This window comes from Corythoichthys intestinalis, chromosome 6, assembly GCF_030265065.1.
Source record: "Corythoichthys intestinalis isolate RoL2023-P3 chromosome 6, ASM3026506v1, whole genome shotgun sequence".
NCBI lineage: Eukaryota > Metazoa > Chordata > Actinopteri > Syngnathiformes > Syngnathidae > Corythoichthys > Corythoichthys intestinalis.
The window spans coordinates 25,753,925-25,781,473 of NC_080400.1; the positions used below are offsets into that span (position 1 = coordinate 25,753,925).

Sequence of the window (27,549 nt, forward strand, 5' to 3'; positions counted from 1 at the left end):
AATTAAGCATGATTTGTCCAAAGAGCATCAATGCCCTCTAGTGGAGAAAATCGTTCCTAGTTTGAATATTGAATACTTCCTTCATAGTTAGTATTTAAAAAGTAAATGTATTATATCTCCGGTTTTCCGTGGTCAATCGGTGCCAAATAAAAACTGGGAGATTTAAAACCGCGCTTTCGAATCATGTGAGCAGCACTCTATGTCGAATACTTCATTTTTACGGTGTTTTTAAGACACCACATGATTGAACAGGCTGGCATGATCATAGATCGGCAAGCTTGCGTCTGATTGGTGTAATGGAGTCATGTGATTATTGTTGCGACGTCTCATTGGTGAAATTAGTAGCACTACTCTTGGCAATGGCATCACTGGCAAAAATAAATGCTTTTCTCCACAAGCACAGCCAAACTCAACAAAAAATGAACGCTCCATTGGGGTGCTTTAAGACCACATGAATAAAATAAAAATGAAAATTGGGGAGAAGCAGTTAAACCTCGGTTAACTACATTTCTTACAGTTTAATTAACGTTGACAGTAGAAAACTGAAGGGAATAATACATTTTCTTTTAGTTACCGTTTAATTGTTTGCATTAGTCTAACTTATTAATATAATCAAAGTGCATTTTATTCATATATAAGGGGAAAAAAAGCAGATTAGATTTGAATGAATGTGGACGGACAAAAAGAGCCCGATGCGAATGAGTAACAGTTGCAGGACCAGCAAAACCTCACCATGGCCAGAGAAGTGTTTCGAAGCCTTTTTCCAAGTTTTAAAATGGAGTTGGTACAAAGGGTTAAAACCAGGATAAAAACGCAGCGTTTGGCCGGGTTGTCGGGGCTTCGCCAGCCCGGGTAATTGGAATTGCGCTAGCGCGTTCGGCTGCCGTGATTCTGGCAATCTGGTTAAAAAGTCAGATTCCTTCAAAACACATACAGGAGGACACCTCTCTAAGCAGCTTCCTACTCGAGTTTTGCAGGTTAGTAAATTCACACAGTTTAATGTTACGCTAACTCTGATGCAGGTCGGACTTTCAGTAGCAAAATTAGTGATGTGTTTCCCACCTCCACAACATTGACGTCTTTTTACATTAATTACAGTGGTTGCTGCTGCTGGCCAAAAAAGAAATTCTAATAGGCCTCCTCTTCGAAAGGGGCGGAGGCAGCAGCATGTAGTCGACATATATTTCTGTCTGGGCTGCGCGTGCATTTCTTGGGGGGGGGGGGGGGGGGGGGCAAGTCATCAACCAATCAAATGTGCGTTATTGGTAAAATAATTAAATATAATAGAATATATATTTTTACATTTATATTTATATAATTTTAACCGAATGATAAAAATAAATACAAAATTTAAAAAAAAAAAAAAAAAACAGCATTAGCTGGTCTGTGAAGGCAGGATTTTAATGCAGTAGTTCAATAGTGAGCAGGCTAGACTGCAGTGTGCAGGCATTCCAAGTAGCATTTACGTTTCATGTTTGACCAGCAATTTTCTACTGGAGATGCGTGGGAATGGGGCCCTCATTTCTAAACTTGTGACAACCTGGACCTATTTGAATGTGCTGGAACCTGTTCACAACATGAATACCAACCTTTATTCCACAACTCTGGCAAAGAGGAATTTAGGCCCTAGATTCTTTTGACTTTTAGTTGCTGTATGCAGTTTGTTACTTGTCATGCTAAATGTCAAATGTTCAGAGTCAATGGCTTAGCCCAGTGGATAAATTACAATGTTTATTGTATTTTTTTAATCGTGGGATTGATGTGAAAAAATCACTTCCATCCCACTCTCACAGGTACAAATTCAGAAATGATTTACTCCCTGTTTTTTGCCCATAAATCAAGACATTGGTATCGCATATCATCTTTTCTTATTTAAATGAATTGAAATCCCATTAATCCACCGTCATAGTCTCAACAAATTTAGCAACTTAAAAAAAAAAAAGGTAATTTTCCACACATGAGCATGTTGGAGCAAGACAATGAAATTCTCAAAAAGGTTTTATTTCGATATTGAAATAATGGCTAAACGTTATATTGTATAGAGTGATTCCATGCATTAGATAGAATGTGTTACAAACTTTTGGATTTGCAGTCAAAATAGTTAATTTTGTTTTTTTAAAATGTTTTTCTTTTCTTGCATGTGTCCAAGAATGGAAGCCTGTTTGTTTTAGAAAGCATTTTAGTCACATTTTTCTGCAAGGAGAGAACAACTACAGTACGTATTGTTCGGACAATAGGTCGCAGATTTGTCATAGTCGGGGGGGTGCGACTTAAAACAGTGGTACTTCGACATACTATCCTTTGGACATTCGACGTAAAATTTGACTCGTCATTTGTGTGGACATATGACAATCTCGAAATGCGCTGATTTACAACAGTGTCGCAATTTCATTGTTTTCCCGCAAGACGACACCACAGCGGACTTTCTTGTGAGAAATCAACATGGGTCCCAAGAAGGTTAGGGCAGGTGGTGAAAAAAGGAAAAAGGTGACGCTTACCATTGAAATTAAGAAGGAAATGACAGAAAAATATGAGCGAAGTGTGCGCGTCAGTGAATTAGCTCGACAATACGGCTGGAATATGTGTACGATCTCAGCGGTCCTCAAGCAGATGGAAGCCATCAAAGTGGTCAAAGCATCCTAGGGGACGGCTCTCTAAACATCACTGCGCAATTAAGGAGATGGAACGCCTTTTGTTGATTGGATTAAGGATAAAGAGACTTCCACCCACCGTCTCCTCCGACCTCCGTTCGCCAGGCACTATAAGTTAAGATGATTCATATTTATTATGGTTTTTATTTATAATTTCTTTGTTTAGCTATGTGTAATTGATATTTGTAATTGTACCTGCAGTATGTATTAACCCTTTATAGTCATATGTATCACATTTGATACACCAGAATTTAATGATTTTTTAGACTTTATTTCTCAAAAGGATTGATGGCTGCAAGTCAACACATGTATCTGCAGGTTCCATGAGAAAAGAAAAATCAGCATTTATCAAGTGTTATAGATATTTGAGCACATTCATTTGTTTTTTTTTTGTTTTTTTAATAATTTGGAGAGAAAAAAAAAGCTTCCATTACGACCTTATTTTTCAAATTTTGGGATTCACTGACAATTGAGGCAACAACTTTAAGAGTTAAGGATTTAGCATAGGTTTTTGGGGGCGTGGAACAAATAAATTAAATTATAATGCACAGTATTCTTATTGGAAAATAGCGCACGACATACAACCATTTCGATTTACAAACTAGGTCCTGGAAGAAATTTAATTAATTTGAAGCAGTACCGCTGTAGTCTGGAGCAACTTATGTGTGAAATAGTAACACATTATTATAGCATTCCACATTATTTTCACACGAAACCGCAAGGAGGTGCTCAAGGCCTGCATTTCAACATTGGCGGTAACTTATAAAAACAACTGAGAAGGGCTGAACAAAATGTCACCGTAAAAAAAATCATGTTCTGCACATTACAAGCTGCAAATAGTGAAAAATGCAGCCAAAAACGGTACTCAAGCAGTAGAAAGTAAGTCTGGAGTTAGCGAGAAACTTTCTCTATTTTTATTTTAAATTGCCTTTCAAGATGACATATCTGTTCTTGGGTTTTGCACTTTATAAAATAAATTTCCCCCAAAAATGTGACTTATTGTCCAGTGCGACTTAATAGTCCAAAATATCCAGTACATTTAATTGCAAAGATAAGCTGTTCAAGACACTATTAGCATCAATTTCCTTTTTTGCCCTCTTATTTAATTAAAATGGATTTGACATCTACTGCCATTAACGGCAGCAATTGTGATAAAGAACTTCCATAATATGATGTTAATGTGCTTTGAAGTGATCAGGAATCAATGCCTGGAAACAGGTAGAACTGCTTTTCCAAGGTGCATCTATCTTTAGATGGCATCTGTTTTTTCGTCACAAATGGCAGTTTTCCAAAGCGATACATGACCTGTATGGTTGAAAACAAAAATCATGAGGTTAGCCACAAAACTTAAAAACTCCAATACTACATCATGAAATTGGTGAAAAAAATAATATTTGTATCAGAAAAGTTGACTGGCATCACTAAACTCATACAAAAGACACCTGTGGATGCGTCCGCTTACGCTCAAGCAAAAAAAAAAAAAAAAAAAAAAAATTACACAAATATTTGACAGCCATTATAACTGGAATGGAAAAACCTTGTTAACTGCAAAAATGGCTGAATAAGAGGATAAGAGCTCAAAACATCTGACATTGTTTGTTTCCCCAAGAAGAAAAATAAATTAACCCATTAGCAGTTATTGATATCACAAGACGTCAATGGCAGCGAAGATGTATAAACATTTTTACACTTTAAAACATTTGGGGGGGAATTCCACAAAACGTGAAATCCATTGTTTTGGGGAACTGGATAAATTTGGAATACAACTTTGTCACACCTGTACTATACCTACACTTTTGTACAGGAAGAGTTACTTTTCCTCTACATTATTTAGGGAACTTTAACACATTCTGACAGTACATATGTATGGAGCATCTTGAATCTCTCCTCAGTGCAACTATGTAACATTCATATTAAAACTTACGATTCTGAAAATCTCCTCAATATGTTCCTCACATGCATGAGTGTAGAGCGCATCAACAATGAATTGAATAAGTAGAGAGCCCTTGATTGGGTGTCTGTACGAGACCGTACCTGCAGGGGTGAGACAAGATAAAAATTATAAACGGTTTTTCATACACAAAGCCATTGGCGGAGTTTGACTTATGGGGCAGGGGGGGCACAACATGTTGATGACCCCGAAACGCAGTGTCAGCTATAAAATTAACTTACAAGAATATTTATAATAATAAGTTGACAATGACCGTTTTTTTGTTTCCCATCATTCTTGAGGGGAATTCTAAATCAGGCTGCTTAGGCAATACTTTTCGCCAAGATCGTCATCCATTGAATATGGTGCGCCGGCCGGTGTTGTGCCAATGTAGTTACCCCTGGCAAAAATTGTATTCCCTGGGCGGAGCCATGTGGAGGTAGATTTATATCTTTATCATTCAATCAAAAAAAAGTTGCTTCAATCAAAATATATATTTTCAACCCAAAAAAATGTTGCTTCAATCAAAAAAAAAAAAAAAAAATGTGTATGAATGCAAAAATAAATTTGAAACTCAAAAAACAAAAAAATGCACGTGAAAGCTATTTTTCTTTGATTGATTTTTTTTTTTTTTTTTTTAACTGAAGTCAAGTTTTTTTCGATTGAAGCAAATTTTTTGATTGAAGTAATGTTGATTTGTGTTTGGGCCAAATTTTGGCTAGGACATTTTTGTCTTTTTTTATTCAATCAAAAAGGAAGTTGCTTCATAAGAAATATATTTTCATAAAGAAAAATCACTTCAATCAAAGAAGAATTTTAATTATAGAAAAAAAGTTTTTGAACGGGAAAAATTATTTGAGATTGAAAAATCTGTATTTGAACACCTAATTTTTCATTTAAATTTTTTCGTTGATTGAAGCAATCCTTTTTGTGTTTGGGCCATATTTTGGGTGGGACATTTGTGGTTGAATCATTCCATCCAAAAAAAAGTTGCTTCAAGCAAAAAAAATATTTTCAATCAAAGAAAAAAATTCACTGAAAAAAATTAAATTGCACTCCCCTAAATAAAAACAATTTTGACCCGTTATTTAAAAAAAAACATTTTTTTTGTTCGTTTCATTCATTTTTGTAGCAGTTTTATTGCTTTACAACTTTTATATATATAGGAAAGTCAATTACATGCAATGACACTTTCCAACCACCGGGGGGGCTGGCCCCCCCTTAAAATCCGCATATGCACAAAGCTGTTTTACAAACATACTCAGTCAATTGGGGTTGGGAATGCAAGCAAGAGTGTAAAGTGTCCCAAAAGTCACTGTATACCTTTTTTCATATTTCATTACAGGTATAATGTATACAGAGGTGATTCCATCAGTATTTGAAAGCTCGAGCTACTCAGTTTTGGTATGCATATCATTTCCTTTGCCATTGTTCGCCAACTGACACTGGAGCAGTTTAGCAGAATTACTGCCTGGCAAGAAGTATTTCAATCCCAAAGTACAATTTGAGAGGTTTTATGGTCATCATGCAACTCCAACTATGCTACACTAAACATTCTGTTCATTCAAAGTTTCACAAAACAGGATTTGTTTACGGCAATTATAGGTATTTCAAAGGCTTTTAATGGAAGATTATGAAGTTCAACAACATATTGTCAGGACTGGACTCGGGGGAAGACTCAAATGCAGACTTTTCTAAATCGTATTATTACATCGGGCTATGGTCGATATCACATGTGCATAGAACTAGATGCGAAATGACACACTCAGCGGCGTTAGATAATGTAAAGAGAACTAGATGCGAAATGACAGACTTGCTGGCGTTAGTAAACAGCCGCCATCTTAAAGCAGTAGACGCCACTGTTAAAATCAACAGTAATAAACGGATTTTTGTTTTAGAATCTGTTGTGTTGTTTATTTAGAAAGAAGCAGCCATACGAAGCATTCGATTACTTTTTAATGTACTCGTAGCAGTGAAAACATAGCATCCTTGCCAGTCGCTCTCATCTCTTCTTCTCCTCATTATACGTACACTCCTACAGCGCCACTCACTGGCCTAACTGGTATTGTCACAACATAAACATTGCATGTGTCTGTAAACACAACAGAATCGGTTTTACAAATAAGGAAACCTTATTATTTTGACTCATCTACATCCAATTACAATCAATAGAAGAATCTATACTAATGCTTCTTCGCAGCTCCCAGCTAAGGTACATGTATGGCAAACGAATATGACAATGTTTTCTCCGTGAGCTTTTGAAAAATAAACATCTTTGTGATAGTGGAGAAATTCTGACAAGCCAGACTTTCAAATGCAGTGCTCGACTCAGGCATGATGTCATCTTTTATATATTCGGCTGAAGAAATAGTTATAAGCGCACTTGTTTTGAATTTTTTTTTATCACAATTTTTCATGACCTTGTATAAACAAGTTTCCTGAGTAAAAATTGGGTGGCGCCATCATTGAAATTTTCTGCTGTGAACTTCCGGTTTAGACAGAACACCCTGAATTGTGGTTGAAGTAGACAAAGTTTTAAACTGCCAAATCGAAACAGAGGAACCCACGGAATCTCCAAAAATGTATTCAGCACGACGTAGATGACACTCCGGGACTTTCTGTGCTGTGCTTGGTTGTGTGAACTCCTGGAAGCGTCTATATACAGTGGGGAAAATAAGTATTTAGTCAACCACTAATTGTGCAAGTTCTCCCACTTGAAAATATTACAGAGGCCTGTAATTGTCAACATGGGTGAACCTCAACCATGAGAGACAGAATGTGGAAAAAATAAAATAAAATCACATTGTTCGATTTTTAAAGAATTTATTTGCAACTCATGGTGGAAAATAAGTATTTGGTCAATACCAAAAGTTCATCTTAGGGTATGAAAACGCAAAGGGGGTGTGAGACATCAATAGAACCGTTATGTGCCAAGATAACAAATATTGATAAAGTTAACAAAAAAATCAATCACATTAATGAGCAATTATCGAAAATGACGAACATTTCCGAAAGTGTTCCGGAAACAGCCGAATGGGGCGGGGACGTCACTACAAGTGAATGAAAGTCGAGGCAGAGCCAGGTGCCATTGTTTTTTATCGACGAGAGAGTAGCGTTTGGATTTGTTTGACCAAAACATCACTGAAATGGTTCAAAACTGCTGTGCTATGTGGTGTACAAATAGCTATGTATCGGAATATAGTATCCATGAGTTCCCGAATGCAAAAAAAGAAGCTGGACTACGCAGACAATGGGTAAAGTTCGTCCATGCAAAGAGGGCTAAATTTCCAGACCCAGCCTCCGGCACGGTTTTGTGTTGTGCGCATTTTCCACCTGAAAGCTTCTCGAACTATGGACAAGTGAAATTGGGTTTTGCTAAAAGATTGCTGCTCAAAGCAGATGCGGTGCCCACCATACACGTGCAGCCACCTAAATGTCCCGAGATATCAAGAAAGAGGACGGTGACTGGCAAAGGACTCTAAGGCTAAGCAAAGGAGGGGAGCAGCCAAGCTCGAAATGGCCAGAGTGAGTACTATTTTATAATAAAAAAATATCACGCATTGGATACAGGACTGGACCCGTATAAATTATCGCTCGTAAAATATATAGAACAAATCCTCTGATCCCATTCATATTTGTGTCTGTTGGCAGAGCGAAAAGCAATGATAGCGCAATAAATGATAATTATTCTGTACATTACTTTATTTTGCGGTCACGGTGTATCAGCTTCCCAAAAAGAAATGCAAAACAAATCATTCTGTGCTTCCCACACGATCTGCTGCCGATGTTTCATCAGTGTCATTGCTCCCCTCAATGACCGTTTCATTACGCTGCATTGGGCTCAAATTGGTGACCTAAAACACCAATTAAATCTTCGTAACTCTCCTCGTCACCATTAGATGAACATTCGTTACATCCTTCTACGTCAGATTCGTCGCTGAAACTAGAAACGAAATTGTCTGCCATCATCGCCGCCATTCAGTATTAAAGCACTGAGCCTTTTTCTTGGTGAAGAAACACCCCTCACTGTCAATTCTGAATTCTCTTTTATTGACAACGAGGGGTGTTTCTTCATGAGGGAACCTGGAATATGTGCAGGACGAACACAATGCAACAGCATAAACAGCTCAAAACACCCCAAATTCTCCCCTCACTAGAAGGAATTATATTGATGCAGACAGGCGCTGCCCCCCTAGTGGCCGGTGGCACTCTCTTCACTTGTAATGACGTCACGCACACAATCTGCCAGATCTCGGGCGCAGGTCGTTTTAGCTTGACAATCGATCCAAATTTCTCTCATTTTCTTGTGTGTAATTACACGAAGTGGCATGATATGAATACAAAAGGCATGCGTTTATGGATAAACGATGGAATATTAACATTTCCCCAGGGGTTGACATACCCTTTAATAGTTTGTTATGTACCCTTTGTTGGCAATAACGGAGGTCAAACGCTTTCTGTAACTTTTCACAAGCTTTTCTCACACTGTTGCTGGTATTTTGGCCCATTCCTCCATGCAGATCTCCTCCAGAGCAGTGATGTTTTGGGGTTGTCATTGAGCAACACGAACTTTCAACTCCCTCCACAGATTTTGTATGGGGTTGAGATCTGCAGACTGGCTAGGCGACTCCAGGACCTTGAAATGCTTCTTATGAAGCCACTCCTTTGTTGCGCTGGCTGTGTGTTTGGGATCATTGTCATGCTGAAAGACCCAGCCACGTCTCATTTTCAATGCCCTTGCTGATGGAAGGAGATTTGTCACTCAAAATCTCTCGATACATGGCCTCATTCATTCTTTCCTTTACACAGATCAGTCGTCCAGGTCCCTTTGCAGGAAAACAGCCCCAAAGCATGATGTTTCCACCCCCATGCTTCACAGTGGGTATAGTGTTCTTCGGATGCAATTCAGTATTCTTTCTCCTCCAAACATGAGAACCTGTGTTTCTACCAAAAAGTTCTATTTTGGTTTCATCTGACCATAACACATTCTCCCAGTTCTGGATCGTCCAAATGTTCTCTAGCGAACCGCAGACGGGCCTGGACGTGTACTGGCTTCATCAGGGGGACATGTCTGGCAGTGCTGGATTTGAGTCCCTGGCGGCGCATTGTGTTACCAATAGTAGCCTTTGTTACTGTTGTCCCAGCTCTCTGTAGGTCATTCACTAGGTCCCCCCGTGTGGTTCTGGGATTTTTGCTCACCGTTCTTGTTATCATTTTGACGCCACGGGGTGAGATCTTGCATGGAGCCCCCGATCGAGGGAGCTTATCAGTGGTCTTGTATGTCTTCCATTTTCTAATAATTGCTCCCACAGTTGATTTCTTTACACCAAGCATTTTACCTATTGCAGATTCAGTCTTCCCAGCCTGGTGCAGGTCTACAATTTTGTCTCTGGTGTCCTTCGACAGCTCTTTGGTCTTGGCCATGGTGGAGTTTGGAGTGTGATTGACTGAGATTGTGGACAGGTGTCTTTTATGCCGATAATGAGTTAAAACAGGTTCCATTAATACAGGTAACGAGTGGAGCCTCGTTAGAAGAAGTTAGACCTCTTTGACAGCCAGAAATCTTGCTTGTTTGTAGGTGACCAAATACTTATTTTCCACTCTAATTTGGAAATAAATTCTTTAAAAATCAAACAATGTGATTTTCAGGTTTTTTTCCCCCACATTCTGTCTCTCATGGTTGAGGTTTACCCATGTTGACAATTACAGGCCTCTCTAATCTTTTCAAGTAGGAGAACTTGCACAATTGGTGGTTGACTAAATACTTATTTGCCCCACTGTATATATGCTTGAAAGTGGAATGTTCTGAACTGCGTCCAGCTTCAAAGCAACAATGGGGATCTACCTCGCCACAGAATTGTATTTAAATCATTAATCATCAATATTATTAATTGTACCTTTTATTGTTTGTGGAGGCACTGTCTTGGTTTCACATCTGCCTTCATGAACACAAAATTCCCATACTCATGTATGAGTACACATTCAACTGGATGCTTTGGAGCTTTTCAGGTTCCTAATTGTGTTTCCATCCACTGCCCTTAAATCAATAAAATACAAAACTACTTTAGTTGTGGCGACTCCTAGCCATTTCTTCATGTTATCATCCCAAGTGATGATAGCAGATGGATGCGGCATTTCCAAATTGTCTTTTTTGAGAGATTTTGATGAGTAATGCCACTCCAGCTCCACTGTTGTTTTGGTTAGAAAAAGTGTAAAACGGAAGTCGCGAGCAGAAATGCGGAAGTACCTCGGAAACACGTCTATAGATGTTGGGGCATTCTTATAAGCGTCATCTGCTATACTTTCACCTGTACAGCAAGTGTCAGTAGACAGCTAATGTGAATGACACATCAAGTAATGAACCTTGACTGATGCAAAGCCTCTAGTAGAACTAGCACACAGATGAACATACAAAAATCAAACCAACCCAAAACGCAGATCATGGTAAAAGGTAATAGATGTACTGACCAGGGGTGCAAGAGAGAAAAAGGATTAAATCTTTCTCTTTGTGCACAAATCGTACGCCATCCTCCACGATGTTGGCGTCATCAGCAGACGCGGATGGACCCGCTTGCTGAGCACTATCGGAAACCAGCCCCTTAGCGTCATCCCTGATGCCCACTGAGCCCTCTTCAACTGAGTAAGACACATGTGACAATATTACAATGATGCAATAATGAATATTGTACCTTGAATCTGTTAAGTCACCTCCTCTGCAGGCCTGGATGATGATGAGCTTGGGTTTGTCCAACAGCGCTTGGCACTTTTTTGGGTCAAGGTGCTTGAAAATGTTGTCGATGGCAAACAAATCTTCATCATCATTCTTTTGAAATTTATTCCAGTTGACGCCACAAACTGATCCCAATTTTCCATGAGACATGATCACTACTATCACACTGTCTGTGTGTTGGAGTTTGGGATGTTTGGAGAAATTGATGACAGCCTCATTGATTTCCTATCAGAACCAAAACAGCTCGGTCTGTAGCGCAGCACGTGCAAGTGTAATTGTCAAAAACGAGTTTATTGGTTACCTCTCCAGTGCAGTTTGTGTATGGGACAACTTCATATCCGAAATCACGCAACAGTCTATGCATGTTCTGCTCATCTGCCTCTGCTCCATCTCTGTTCAGACTGCTGTCCTTAAACTTTATATTGGTGATGAGCAGAGCAACGCGATTCTTTATGGATTCTTTGGTCACAGGGTAAACCTAGAAATAGGCAAAAGTAAGCATAAAATAACAACTGTTTGCGTAAAATGCCATTTTTGGCCAAAACCTTTGAATTATTCTTCATGGAATTCCAAAAGGCCGTTTTACAAGGGATGAGCGTAGACGACCATTTATTTTCCATCAATGAGGCAGCTGGAGAGAGTGACACACAATATTTATATTCAAATGGAAGGTATCGTTTCACACCGAGCACTTCTTCTGAACCACGTAAGCTCACCTTGGGGCGACTGAGCAGGCAGGCCCAATTCCTTGGCGAGCTTTGGATCTCTTTTATACAGGTGATGGATCATCTTCCAGCTTGCGTCATCACCTTTGTTACTCACTGTCTCAATGAAGTGACGAGCTTTTTGTGCTCTGGTCTTCGGCACATCAAGTATAGCCTCGCTCTCCCCAGGATTGAAGACATTGTCATCCAAAAGATTGTCCATAACTTGTTCTAATATAGTCGAGGACACCTTATTGGCAAACTCTGTTCTCACTGCCTTGAGTTCTTCTGTAAGAAACACAACCCCACCAAGGTTCATATTTGGCAAGTCAACCACAGCATTCAGGCTTGTATTCTTGCATACAGTAGGGCAAATAAGTATTCAGTCAACCACTAATTGTGCAAGTTCTCCCACTTGAAAATATCAGAGAGGTCTGTAATTTTCAACATGGGTTAACCTCAACCATGAGAGACAGAATGTTGAAAACAAAAAACAGAAAATCATATTGTTTGATTTTTAAAGAATTTACTTACAAATCATGGTGGAAAATAAGTATTTGGTCAATACCAAAAGTTTATTTCAATACTTTGTTATGTACCCTTTGTTGGCAGTAATGGCGGCCAAACATTTTCTGTAACTCTTCAAAAGCTTTTCACACACTGTTGCTGATATTTTGGCCCATTCCTCCATGCAGATCTCCTCTAGAGCAGTGATAATTTGGGGCTGTCATTGGGCAACACGGACTTTCAACTCCCTCCACAGGTTTTCTATGGGGTTGAGATCTGGAGACTGGCTAGGCCACTCCAGGACCTTGAAATGCTTCTTACGAAGCAACTCCTTTGTTGCCCTGGCTGTGTGTTTGGGATCATCGTCATGCTTAAAGACCCAGCCACGTCTCATTTTCAATGCCCTTGCTGATGGAAGGAGATTTTCACTCAAACTCTCTCGATACATGGCCCCATTCATTCTTTCCTTTACACAGATCAGTCGTCCTGGTCCCTTTGCAGAAAAATGGCCCCAAAGCATGATGTTTCCAATCCCATGCTTCACAGTGGGTATGGTGTTCTTCGGATGCAATTCAGTATTCTTTCTCCTCCAAACACGAGAACCTGTGTTTCTACCAAAAAGTTCTATTTTGGTTTCATCTAACCATAACACATTCTCCCAGTCCTCTTCTGGATCAATCAAATGCTCTCTAGCGAACCACAGACGGGCCTGGACGTGTACTTTCTTCAGCAGGGGGAAACGTCTGGCAGTGCAGGATTTGAGTCCCTAGCGGCGCATTGTGTTACTGATAGTAGCTTTTGTTACTGTGGTCCGAGCTCTCTGTAGGTCATTCACTAGGTCTTGCTTGTTTGTAGGTGCCCAAATACTTATTTTCCATTCTAATTTGGAAATAAATTCTTTAAAAATCAAACAATGGGATTTTCTGGGTTTTTTTTCCATATTCTGTCTTTCATGGTTGATGTTTACCCATGTTGACAATTACAGGCCTTTCTAATCTTTTCAAGTAGGAGAACAATTGGTGGTTGACTAAATACTTATTTGCCCCACTGTAGTTGGAAAGTCGTCCTCACAATGCTCCCCTATTTATCAAGTATTTCTGTGGGTTTTCATTTTTCAGGGTTCCTACAGGTTTCAACAATTAAATCTGAGACTTTTAAAGACCCTAAACTCTTAAAGACTTTTAATTTGTTCATGTTCATCGAGATCAATTCCTTGAATTCCTCCCTGCTAAATATAGCCTAGTTTCAATCGTAATAATAAGGTTACATTAGCGGAAATATGTTTTTCTTTGTGGCTTGGACATTTGTCAAGCACAGTTTCAGGCAATGAAGTGCAATTTAAAACTATTAAAAACAATTTAAAAGTATTTAAAACCTTCTAGACAAAATATGCCTTCTTAAGATTTGTAACGTGTAAGACTTTTTAAGACCAGCTGATTCCCTTATCTAATTCTTTCAAGAAGCGCAAGGCAAGGTATCTCTTGTAAAGTTCTGGCATGCTGCCCTGGGCACCACCCAACTGACTGAAATGGGAAACCGTCACTAGACCCCTAATCAATTTTTTTTTCTGATGTACTGTATTTATATAAAAATGCATTTCTTGAGCAGAAATGCAACCAAATTGATACAGCAACTCCCAAGGACAGTGCGAAAAAAAAAAGTTGTCAAAAAAAAAAAAAAAAAGATAAGTTATGTAGAATACGACTAAAAAAATGACGGACAATACAGTCCCTGACAAAAGTCTTGTCGCCAGCCCAGTCACCATACATGAACATCATTGAGCATGTCTGGGGTAGGATGAAAGAGGAAGCATGGAAGACGAAACCCATGAATGTTGATGAACTCTGGGAGGCATGCAAGACTGCTTTCTTTGATGTTCCTGATGACTTTGTCAATAAATTGTATGAATCCTTGTCGAACCGCATGGAAGCAGTCCTTCAAGCCCATGGAAGTCAAACAAAATATTAAATTTGGATCTCACAGCACCACTACTTCATTCGCCTATGTTATGTAACATATTTTTGTATTTGAAGTACATTTTTTTGTTCAATTTTCACACTACTTTCTGTAGGCGACAAAACTTTTGTCTTGCCAAAATTTGACCTTTATGTCTTCATTAAATAATAAATCTTTTTTCAGTGAAACAAATATATTTTTGTACATTCAACATCATTTGGGAGGGTCTTAGCTTTTACATGAGCCATTTCTGAAACCAATTGAATAATTAAAGTTGGGTTATTAGCAATTGTTTCTACAAAATGGATAAGTGACAAGACTTTTGTCAGGGACTGTAGAATCATTTGCAAGAATAAAGAATAGACACATTTTTTAAATAATTACTGTATGTATCCCTGAACTGCCGGCGTGAAGGAAGCACATCTTGTATAAGTTTTAGCCGCTTGCTCGAAAGAACCAGGAAAACCTTACATAACATCTTTATTTGGGTTGAATCAGAGGCAATGTAAAATATATTATGCTTATTTTGCATATGAATGTGTAATTGCTTAATTTTGAACACACTCACATACAAATTTTTTAACTAAACTAAATCAGAAGTTAACGAAAATTCCAATCGTGAAATTGTGCGCCATGCTTCAATTAATTAACCCTTCAAAGGGTAAGTGACTAGTTTTGGCTATTTAATTAAGTCTTTGACTTGCCTCTGTAAAAACCTGGTGCCTATCACAGGATTGCCTAAATTAAAAAAAAAAATAATAATGAAAGAATAAATAAATTATAACAAGAGAAACAAATGAAAATATAAAAGTATGTTTTATCATTGACTTTTACTTTATTCAACGCCATTTGATTGGCAGAACATTCCTTCCGGTAAAGCAAAGGCTAAGACAATGATAATCGAAAAAAAAAAAAAAAAAATTGCCATATTTTTTTTCCTGTTCATGTTTTTCAATGACAATAATTGCCATTGTTTTGTTTTTTTGTTTTTTTTACGTTTGTCTCTAAATGAATAAAAGTAAAAGTCATCGACAAAAGTTGTCATTGTTTTTTCCGTTTGGGATTTTCAGTAACAAAAAATAAAAATCAATGACAAAATATACTTTTATATTTTCATTAATTCATTCATTTCTTTCGCTTTACATCTATTTATATTGTCTTTTTTTTTTTTTTTTTTCCACTTTGGCACTCCTGTGATTCCATTGGCGTCCACATAAATTAACATTATCGTATTAACTATTTACTATCATTTACATTGACAAAGTTAAACGTATGATTCATTTTTAACTGAAAAGAGAGGCAGGGAATGTTCATCCGTCCGATCCATTTTGACAAGGAGCCACTCCCAGTTAAAATGGATTGGACGTCTAGCGCCGTCAACAGTGGCCAGAGTGGCAAAAGGGTTAAAGTCACATGTATTTATTTGACTGCTATGTCCAGAAAACAATCAATTATTGTACTTTCTCAGTATTTAAATACTAGCTACAGGTTTTCCCCTACCCGACGTTCACATGGCAGAAAGCAAAAGTAAAAGTGAGAGGGGGAAAGTTCAAGAAATGCAAAACTCACCAGCCATTGTTTGTTTTAATCGCCGATTAAGTCCTTAAAGTTGAGAGTTTTTGTTCTCTTCTGTGATCACCAAATGACTTTTCTTCTCAAGTGCGCTAAAAAAAATAAGAGAATGGACGGAAGGCGTTATGTAATTGCGTGTGGGTGCTGTAACGTAAAGGAAGCGACTAATCTTTGGCACGCCCACGGCAGTTAAAATACAAGGGGGGAAAAAGCAGGCAAAAAAAAAATGTTGGTGTTTTTTTTTAAAGTCCTACTTTATCGAGGAGTATTGCCAAACTCAAGTTCATCTGCATTTAACCCAAGGGTGTAGGTTTGCATAGGGACGGTAGGGACATAACACTACCAACTTTTCATGATCCTCAAATTGTCCCCACCAACTTTCAGGCAACCTTATTTGTATTGTATGAGTTCAGTTATGTAGGTATTTTAGATTGTCTTTTTTTATGTTTTAAGGATAGAATTGACCCTACTATTATTAAGTGATATATTTATTATTTTCAGACTTACATTTACCCCTTTTCACTTGCTGAATCTGCCGGACCGTTCTAATTTTATTTAACCTCATATGCACGTTGGATTGACTGATAACATGCCCCCCCCCCACCCCCCCGCCGCCACACCCATACATGCTCACCCACACAGCCCTGACAAAAATACAACATGTCGACTACACGCTGCCTCCTCTGACCCCTCTGTTTGTTTGTTTGTTTTTTTTTTAAACCTGTCCTGTTCAGCTGTTTGACACGGAGAATGGAAGTCTAAGTGCCCGGATGGTCTGAACCAGTGTTGTTAATTTTACTTTAAAAAAGTAATTAATTACAGTTACAAATTACTTCTCCCAAAAAGTAATTGCGTTAGTAACTCAGTTACCTGAATGTAAGAGTAATTAGTTACTTGGCAAAGTAACTAGTGATAATTTTTTTTTTCTCAAAAAAAAAAAAAAAAAAAAACAAACAAACAAACAAAAAAAACAGGTCACGCAATGTGAAGTTTAAAGGGTTTGGGGGACAATTGGCCCTAGCCCAATTCTTTATCCTCCACTTAACTAGACACAAGGGTATTGCGATAACCAGATAGTAACCTTTGCTATGTGTGGAAGCCATTTAAAGTTGTGAATCAACCGTTAAAGTTGTTAAAATTGCTCCCGTTATTGCATTACTTCCCTTCTGTCTACTTTAAACATGTGTAAGTTTTAAAACCGTGTCATCATTTAAAGATAGATTTAAATTAAGATTTTGCCGATTTAGGAGCATTTTAGATTTAAAAAAAAAAAAAAAAAGAAAAAAAAGTTACTTAGGTTCGCTAGGAAGGATCTCTACATCAGAGCCTTCCTGAGAGGTCTACTGCTTTAAGATGGCGGCTGTTTACTAATGCATGTAGTCCTTAAAACATGTTGCCAGTGCAGCTGTGTCTGTCATTTGCATCTAGTTCTATAATATGATAACTACCATGTCATATGGGCGTAGTTTGTCGGCTATGGCTACAGTCAGGTATTATTGGAGCCACCTAGCATCGCGGTTGCAACGGCGTCTTCCCCACTCCTGCTCTGCTCTCTCGTCTCCGTGAGTCCGTTTCTCTCAGACTTTTTTTATTCAACCAACTTAGTAACGCATAGTAACGCACGCCTTTTCCGCCTCAGTAACGGTAACGGCGTTGCCAAGATGAGAAAAGTAATCAATTAGATTACTCATTACAAAAAAAAAAATAACGCCGTTAGTAACGCCGTTATATTCTAACGCCGTTATTAACAACACTGGTCTGAACAGTATTAATGTTTCACATTGAGAGTCTGACATACTTCCATTGTGATCATTCAACATACCTCGTTTATTATGACAAAGCAGCGAACAGGAAGGGGTTATGGGGGAACAGAAGAAAAGAAACACAACAGAAGATAGAAAAGAAACATAAACTACAACAAGAAATATATTGAACGTCTACACTAACTACTAATATGTTGGTGCTATCGTCAGCTAGATGTATTTCCGGTTGACTCCTCCGACCCCTTTGAAGAGGAAGGATATTAGAAGGTTTTTTTTTTCAGCCAGCAGCAGCTACTGTAAGGAATGTAAAAGACGTCAGTGTTGTGGACATGGGAAACACATAATTAATTTTGCTACTGAAAGTCTGACCTGCATCACACTTAGCATAACATTAAACTGTGTGAACATGCTAACCTGCAAAACTCAGGTGGGAAGCTGCTTAAAGAGAAATGTCCTTTATGTGTTTTCTGCTGTTAACGTTATGAGTTTTTTTTCAGTTATATGTTATTAATTTAGACAATGCTGAGTGGTCCAAAGACAAACGTTTATTTTTTTTGCATTCCTGGACAGATAAAAAAATTATTAATAGGTTTGTATTTATTGTGTATGTTGAATTTGCTGATAAAATCCAGAAATTTATTCTGGTTTTAAAAAATGTTTCTTTAGTAGTTTTTGAAAACAAAAGTTTGAATCAAATGGTGTATCACCTTAACCAAAACGCATGAAAGTTAGTATAAGTCAAAACAGATTTATTTTGCATTGATCATTTGGCCTATTAATTAATTAATTTCGTGTTCATGACAAATGTAGCCCTGATCCCTGTTCACCCAATCAGTTTGGGTTTAATAATGTCCCTTCCTTTGAAAAAACTGTACTTGCAGGTTATGTTGTTATATCATCCCTACCCATGTTGAGACCAAACCTACGCCCTTGATTTAACCGCTTGATACCAGGTCGAAGCAGGCTTAATGCTTTTTTAAATATACTGTAGATCAGGGGTCCCCAACCTTTTTTGCACCACGGACCAGTGTTCTGTCAAATTTTGCACCCTTAAAAAATTTTGTTCCCAAAGCTTTTGTGGCGGTGAAAAAAAGCCTTCTTTTATATTCAGTTGGACTCGAAATGTTATCCAACGGTGCTAAAAAACTATCTACAATATAAACATACATGTGCAACACGAAAATGGCGTAAATTAATGCTTAACGAGACGGCGAAGTCATTAAGTGAGAGCGCTGCATGCAGTTGTTGCGTGCAGCTAACATGGCAAACATAAATTAATATTCCTTTCTTTAAAGAAAGTTTGTAGTGTGTACTTTGGAATCGTTGCATTCGCGGTCATTTTTAACGTTACGCGCATGCCAAATTTGCCAGAACACCGGCAATGGGTGGCATAAAAATAAAGCAAATATAAAATAACATTTGTTTGAGCACGGTCGTTTTAAGTGCCGGGAAAATACAACTCACCCGCTGAATCAGTGGGATGCCTGAGCTTGTTTCGTTGAGACGAGATGGTCCTAAGATGGGAGAGTGAGAGAAGCCCACTTGACAAAGATACGATGTTAGAAATTGTAGCACAGTTTTCAGTGCTCTCCTTGCGATGTCAGGATATTCCGAAATGACATTAATCCAGAACCTCGGTAGAGTTGCCGTCTCAAATGTACGTTTAAGGTCACCGTGATTTGCGATCTCTACAAGCTGATATTCCTGTTGCACAGACATGCTCGAATCACTCGGTTTATTCACGTACGGGTCACAAATCCACTCCTTCACAGTTCATGGGTCTTTAGTGATTGGGAATTAGCATAGATTTTGTTTTCTTCGAGGTTGTAGGCTCATCTTCTGGCTCGTCAGATGCCCTTTACCCCGTAAAAAAATCTGTCCAAAGACGTCTCTTTTTCTGTCTCATTCTAGTGTGGGGGCTAATTATTTCCGGGAAGGAACAAATGTGATGCTCCCGCCCTACACCATACATCATTATCGAGGACAAGCGCACATAGATATACAAAACAAGATGTACTGCTAGCAGTCCAATCTATGGATTTCTATGACGATATTCCATCCTGTAGTATTATATCTAGAGTAGACAGGGATATTAGTGTGTTAAGGGACACAGGCAAAGTTAATTTGGCCAGAATGCAGTCGTTTATACCAAATTATTATTTCTGTGCGGCCACCGGTACCGGTCTGTGGCCCGGTGGTTGGGGACCCCTGCTGTAGATGCCTGTCACGGTCCCTACACAGATAGCAGACCGACGTTGAAAAGATGTTGGATCAACATTCCGCTGTCGATCTCTTACTGTATTGTTGAATCAACGTCACTTTTGCACCCTCAATTAATGTTGTTTCAATGTTTAAATCCTTAAAAAACCTAAACGTCATTTCAATTATTAATAATATTGAAACAACGCTAAATCAACGTTACATTTTTGACCAAAACACCCGCTCATGCATAATTCGATGACTTTTCAGTTATATTTCCCAGTCAATCATAAATCAACTATTTGTCAACATTAGTTCATCAACTATAAAATAATGTTAACCCAACCATCGCCTGACATACATCGCGTTGTTTCAACGTCACTTCACGTCGAAAATTTCGATGTCAACCATACTGATGATTTTGATGGAAAATCAACATTTATCCAATGTCGGTTTCCTATCTGGGTAATTTCCACCACGCAAAAAATTATATTTATTTTATTGTTATTTCTTTTTTCATTGATAATCATTCTTATTATTTTATCCCTCTCAGGGAAGGTGGTCACTACAGTGACCAATTATTCAAAAGTTGACGTCATATAGGGGGACTATTTTTGGTCAATAAAAATACTTAAATATTAGCTATTATTATTATTATTTCATGATTAAGCATTGTTGTATTTTTGGCTGTTGTTGATAACTGCAAATACAATTATAAAAGAATACAATATTAATAAGAAGCTAATATAATTACGTTAAAATGAATAAAACAAAAATACACTCTGGTTATGGCACCCCAACTACATTTTAAAGTTGATTTTTTTTTTTTTTTTTTTTTTAGAATGTCTTATAAATTAACTCATTGCCTACCACTGACAGCACTAGATGTCCAATCCATTTTGACGTTGTCCTCTCCAAGTGAAAAATGGTTTGGACATCTAGCATTGTCAATGGCAGCTACCGAGTTGATTAAGTGACCTAAAGGTTTTTTTATTATTTTTTTTTTTTAAAGGCATAATTTGTGCAAGAAAGCATTATTAATATTTTGTTACAGTGGGGAAAATAAGTATTTAGTCAACCACTAATTGTGCAAGTTCTCCCACTTGAAAATATTTGAGAGGCCTGTAGTTGTCAACATGGGTAAACCTCAACCATGAGAGACAGAATGTGGAAAAAAAACAGAAAATCACATTGTTTGATTTTTAAAGAATTTATTTGCAAAACATGGTGGAAAATAAGTATTTGGTCTATGCCAATCGTTCATCTCAATACTTTGTTATGTACTCTTTGTTGGCAATAACGGAGGCCAAACGTTTTCTGTAACTCTTCACAAGCTTTTCACACATTGTTGCTGGTATTTTGGCCCATTCCTCCATGCAGATCTTCTCTAGCACAGTGATGTTTTGGGGCTGTTGTTGGGCAACACGGACTTTCAACTCCCTCATCACCCCGTGGTGTCAAAATGATAAGAAGAGGGAGCAAAAATCCCAGAACCGCACGGGGGGACCTAGTGAATGACCTACAGAGAGCTGGGACCACAGTAACAAAGGCTACTATCAGTAACACAATGCGCCACCAGGGACTAAAATCCTGCACTGCCAGACGTGTCCCCCGGCTGAAGCCAGTACACGTCCAGGCCCGTCTGCGGTTCGCTAGAGAGCATTTGGATGATCCAGAAGAGGACTGGGAGAATGTGTTATGGTCAGATGAAACCAAAATGGAACGTTTTGGTAGAAACACTGGTTCTCTTCTTTGGAGGAAAAAGAATATTGGATTGCACCATACCCACTGTGAAGCATGGGGGTGGAAACATCATGCTTTGGGGCTGTTTTTCTGCAAAGGGACCAAGATGACTGATCTGTGTAAAGGAAAGAATGAATGGGTCCATTTATCGAGAGATTTTGAGTGAAAATCTCCTTCCATCAGCAAGGGCATTGAAGATGAGACGTGGCTGGGTCTTTCAGCATGACAATGATCCCAAACACACAGCCAGGGCAACAAAGGAGTAGCTTCGTAAGAAGCCTTTCAACGTCCTGGAGTGGCCTAGCCAGTCTCCAGATCTCAACCCCATAGAAAATCTGTGGAGGGAGTTGAAAGTCCGTGTTGCACAACGACAGTCCCAAAACATCACTGCTATAGAGGAGATCTGCATGGAGGAATGGGCCAAAATACCAGCAACAGTGTGTGAAAAGCTTGTGAAGCGTTACAGAAAACGTTTGGCCTCCGTTATTGCCAACGAAGGGCACATAACAAAGTATTGGGATGAACTTTTGGTATTGACCAAATACTTATTTTCCACCATGATTTGCAAATAAATTCTTTAAAAATCAAACAATGTGATTTTCTGTTTTTTTTTTCACATTCTGTCTCTCATTGTTGAAGTTTACCCATGTTGACAATTACAGGCCTCTCTAATATTTTCAAGTGGGAGAACTTGCACAATTAGTGGTTGACTAAATACTTATTTGCCCCACTGTATAATAGTATTATAATAATTATAATGATTATTCATTGCTAATCAGATTTTTTCATGAAGGGTGTCATTTTAAAGCTATTCATAGTGTACAATCTGATTTCTGAAGTATGTGGGATTAACTCCAGAAATTGTTATTTATATGACTAACGTGACGTGCTTTTATTTTGAAATGTTCAAGTACGTTCGCTACCCCGCTAACCGTATGCTTTACACTCTGCAAAAAAGCACTTTTTGTCATTGCATGTCGTGTAAGTAATGGATTTTTTTTTGTTTTTTTTGCAAATGCTGTGAACCAGCGATTTTTCATGTTTGAAGTGTCGCCTTTTAACTGCAAGTTTGCGCTTTGGAGAAGACTGCCAATGTTTTATAGCAGGCTAAAGTAGGTTGTCTTTTTTCCCCATTAGCCTCAATGGAGCAATGCTAACATTTTCAGTGTTTAATGTGGATGTGTTTCCTTATTTTGTATGTCCGACCTTTAATTCTATGGTGTGTTGATGACCAATAAACATCTGTAAAAGGAACTGGAGTCTCATATGTATGCCATCAGCACGCATGCATAAATGTATGCATGCGCGCTGTGATAAAACTCAGCTCTCTGAGCGTCCGACGTTCTGAAATTTCCCACACATACAGTATATTCTGTTAACCCTTCATTAACTCATTCACTCCCAGCCATTTTCACCAGTGCAATCCCCTTTGCTCCCGGCCGTTTTACTAGATTTTGACTGATTTTGAAGGCCCACAGAAAATTCTGTTCTATTGCCATATAAACATGGAACCCACCAAAAGAAATATTAGACTTTTTTCTTTTAGCAGGTAAAAAAGTAAGTTCATATCTTTTTCCATTCTTTAGAAATCAGCATTAGAAAATAGCTTAGTTTGAGCAATTTTCCAATTTCTGATGAAAAAACAGAGAAATTTAGCTTTTTGTGAAAGCATACATTTCAAACCTAACTTTGACTTTAACACAGCTAGTTTTTGCTTCAGTTACATCCCAAACGTCTGAAAAATGTCTTCCTTTTACAAAATAACATAAACAATAAGACAAATAGAGCTTTTGATAGCAAAGTAACTATTTATTTACACATAACTAACTGAGAGATGACGCTGTTGTGGCCGCGACAGCCGAGTAACTTTTCCCTCATCGCTGCCTGTCTCATAAAGATGGATTTTTTCTTGTCTCTACGGGGTGTGCTCGGCCAGCAGCACGGACTCAACAGCATCGTCCGCTGCACTGGTGGTCCCGGCCGTTGTGCTCGGTTGTTCAGCGCCTGGCATCCCGGGCGTCCTCTAGGTTCTTCTGCTTGGTTGTGGCATGCTGGACACCATTCGGCTGTTTACCGCTGGCAGCCGGGCCATGTGGCCCGGCCGTTCGTTGCCGTTGAGTCGGGTTGCGGGTCTCACCAAATGCGCTACTGCCCTCCAGTGGCCAGTTTTATTGCTTTAAAATGGATTTACAGCTTTGTGCTTTGGAGCTAAATTGAATCAGAACCCAGAGATGTCTCTTGTAAAAAAAGAAAAGAAAAAAAAAACGTAAAAGATGTATAAATACGTCTTTGGGATACTGAAACAATTAAAAATAGAACGTATTTATACGTTTTTGGTAGCAAATGAGTTAACCGTCGACGGGATGTTGTGTTCGTCGACGTAATTATGTCATCGATGACGTCAACTAAGTCGACTAGTCGGGACAGCTCTAATATACATACTGAATAAGAAAAAAGTACATTTTCTCATTATACAACACACAATTCAGGAGCAAAAAAAAAAAAAAAAAAAAAAAAAAAAAATCACCTAAGCTAAAAAAATGTAATACTTTTATTGTTAGTGGTGCTATAAAACTGTCATTATACAAACTTAATTTTGACATGACACTGTAACGAGCATTCATGAATGCTAACAACAGATGTCATTTAGTACTATCCGCCAAATTATCTCACTTTTAAATGGTTTTAAACGATCCAAGCTGGACATAAATGGAGTTAGTTACATAATTTGCTGGATGACACTTGGTCATGATGACACAATGATAGGGTTGCCACCTTTCAGAAATAAGAAATACGGGACGCCTCCCTCGCGCCCAAAGCTGTACGGGCAGAGAAAAATAGGGACATCCCAAAAACTCCCAAAATGCATAGAAATGTATCTATTCATTTATATTCCGTATTAGTTCAATACGGAACGCAACATTTAATTCCCAATTTCGGATTGTTCCTTATTTTAAGGGACAGGTGGCAACCCTACTTAATGACATCTGTCATATAGTGTCATGTCATAATTATGACAGTCTTATGACATTCTTTTGACGATTTATTAACCAAAATAAAGCAACAAATCAGCCGCACTGGACTATAACCCACAGGATTCAAAATGAAGAAAAAAAAGTAGCGGTTTATAGTCCGAAAATTATGGTAGTGTAATTTAAGCCTGCCATTGACAACGATTAACGTCCGATTCATTTGAACTGAAAAGAATGACAGGGAATGTTCATGCATCCAATCAATTTTGACTAGGAACCTATGGAGGACCAGGAGTGCAAATATTCAATAAATAAATACACAATTAAATAAATAATTAAAAGTGTCATTAAAATGTTTTATTTTTCAATATTTATTTATTTCAATATTTATTTCAATTTGTATTTATTTATTTCAATTTATATTTATTCACTTCAATTTTTATTAATTTATTTCGATTTATATTTATTTATTTCAATTTTTAATTATTTATTTCAATTTATATTTATTTATTCCGATTCATATTTATTTATTTCAATTTTTATTTATTTATTTCAAATTTTTTTTTTTCAAAATTTATTTTGATTTGTATTTATTTATTTCAATTTTTATTCTTTTATTTCAACTTTTATTTATTTCAATTTTTATTTATTTCATTTTATATTTATTTTAAAATGTATTTCAATTTTTATTTATTCATTTCAATTTTTATTCATTTATTTCAACTTTTATTTATTTATTTCAATTTTTATTTATTTATTTCAATTTTTATTTATTTATTTAATCATTTATTTATTTATTTCACTTTTTATTTATTTCACTTTTTATTTATTTCATTCTTGCACTCTTGTTCCCGTGTGGCCGCATGAAATAATTTTATCTGTCATTGGCTCATCAAACTCGGTGGGCGGGCGTGAACTAGGCGGGGCTTGAGTTGATCGAGTAATAAGCGATTGCTTCGTCCTATTTCTTCCCAACATGGCGGCATTATCTGAGACTTTGCACGAGCTCTCTTGGGACATGTTAGATTTCTCAGAACAAATTGAAGCAGGACATTTGGACCCTGGGTACGTGTCCTACAAAACAGAGCAATTAATTAACGTTATTGGCATCATCTCGGCTCTGTCAGATCAAGATGTTGATCGAAGAGTTTTCGATAGTTTAGAAATGCGGTCAAGCCAGCCTCCACTCGTAAAAACGAAGTCAAACCAGCCGCCCCTCATTTGGATTATTGTTTGCATTATGTGCATTACGGTAATGCAATGCGCTGGCTTCAGAATGCAATGAGGTGGCTTCAGAGCGCAAGTCCCTTTATTAAATATATGGGGGGGAAAAACGGTGACCTATTCGACAACGGGTCCACTTTAGAGAGACACTGGAGCACCCCTAGACCCAAACTAAATCATTGTCATGTAAAAATGATGTCGGAGTTCAGAGTAAAACTGCTAGTTATTTCTGTCATTTAGCCTTATTTCAAAACTTGATAAAAAAATAAAATAAAATCTGGTAAATATACAAGGACCGTTCCACTTCTGAGTTATACTAGAGTTTCCCGTATGCAGACATCAGCCCGTTTAAAGGCGCTGGCCCGAGCGATGTAGAAGCCACAGACTGGACTCCACCGTGGGCTGCTGGTGGAGTTCTCCTCAGAGTGTCCTCGATTAAATTTGCTGCTTCTCTGGGCACATTTTGGACATATGTATGTTTTGCTTGGACAACACGCGAAATGCGTCAAAGCCTACTACCGTTACACTGACCACGCTAGTGAAGCTACTAATCTTCGTCGTCTTTGTGATTTTGAGGGAGCAATTATTTTTGAGATTATACGGATCTACACTGCCACTTTATGTATCGGGTGTACATAAAAATTAGCCAATGCCTCAGGCGTCAATCTATTGTCTGAGATCGACTAGTTAAGACTTGCTTTGCTGAGCAACCAATCAGACGTTAAAAACTTTGACGAGCAAACGTGACAGATAAAACTATTTCATTGTTGCACCTCCAGAGGAACAAGAGTGCAAGAATGAAATAAATAAAAAGTGAAATTAATAAAAGTTTAAATAAATAAATAAATGATGAAATAAAAAAAATAAAAATTGAAATAAATAAATAAAAATCGAAATAAATAAAAGTTGAAATAAATGAATAAAAATTGAAATAAATAAATAAAAATCGAAATAAATTTTGAAATAAGTAAGTATAAATTGAAATAAATAAAAATCGAAATAAATATAAATTGAAATAAATAAATAAAAATTGAAATAAATAAATAAAAATTGAAATAAATATTGCAATAAATAAATAAATATTGAAATAAAAGCATTTTAATGACACTTTTAATTATTTGTTTAATTGTGTATTTATTTATTGAATTTTTGCACTCCTGGTCCTCCATAGGAACCACTCCCAGTCAAAATGTATTGGACGTCTAGCGCCGTCAACGGCAGCCAAAGAGTGGCAAAAAGGGTTAGAGTCATTTGTAATTATTTGACTGCATTGTCCAGAAAACAATCCATTATCGTACTTTCTCAGTATTTTAATACTAGCTACAGGTTTACCTCTACACGACGTTCACATGGCAGAAAGCAAAAGTAAAATAAAGGTGGGGGATGGGGAATACAAGAAATACAACTCACTCACCAGCCATTGTTTGTGTTTTAATCCCCAAATTAGTCCTTGAAGGAAAATTGAGAGTTTTTGTTCTCTTCTGTGATCACCGAATGTCTTTTTCTTCTCAAGTGCGCGAAAGAAAATTAAGAGAATGGACGGAAGGCGTTATGTAATTGCGTGTGTGTGCTGTAACGTATAGTAGGCGACTAATCTT

At 37.6% G+C, this 27,549-nt stretch overlaps 1 protein-coding gene across 3 annotated transcripts; it reads right to left on the bottom strand.

The window, feature by feature from the left end:
* Positions 1–1,982: 1,982 nt before the first annotated feature.
* LOC130917460 (caspase a-like) lies at positions 1,983–27,549 on the bottom strand. 3 transcript variants are annotated; one of them, XM_057838886.1, is made up of 9 exons: positions 27,366–27,548; positions 16,048–16,142; positions 12,028–12,303; positions 11,857–11,942; positions 11,613–11,789; positions 11,290–11,536; positions 11,050–11,217; positions 4,576–4,685; positions 1,983–3,956 (listed from the first exon to the last, which is right to left on the bottom strand). In XM_057838886.1, the coding sequence occupies exons 2-9, from the start codon at positions 16,052–16,054 to the stop codon at positions 3,846–3,848; spliced, it is 1,182 nt and encodes a 393-aa protein (XP_057694869.1). In that variant the 5' UTR covers positions 16,055–16,142; positions 27,366–27,548; the 3' UTR covers positions 1,983–3,845. The 3 variants fall into 3 exon arrangements, with proteins under 3 accessions (XP_057694869.1, XP_057694871.1, XP_057694872.1); XM_057838888.1 differs by lacking the exon at positions 27,366–27,548 and adding an exon at positions 19,278–19,917; XM_057838889.1 differs by lacking the exon at positions 16,048–16,142 and having other exon boundaries at positions 27,366–27,549.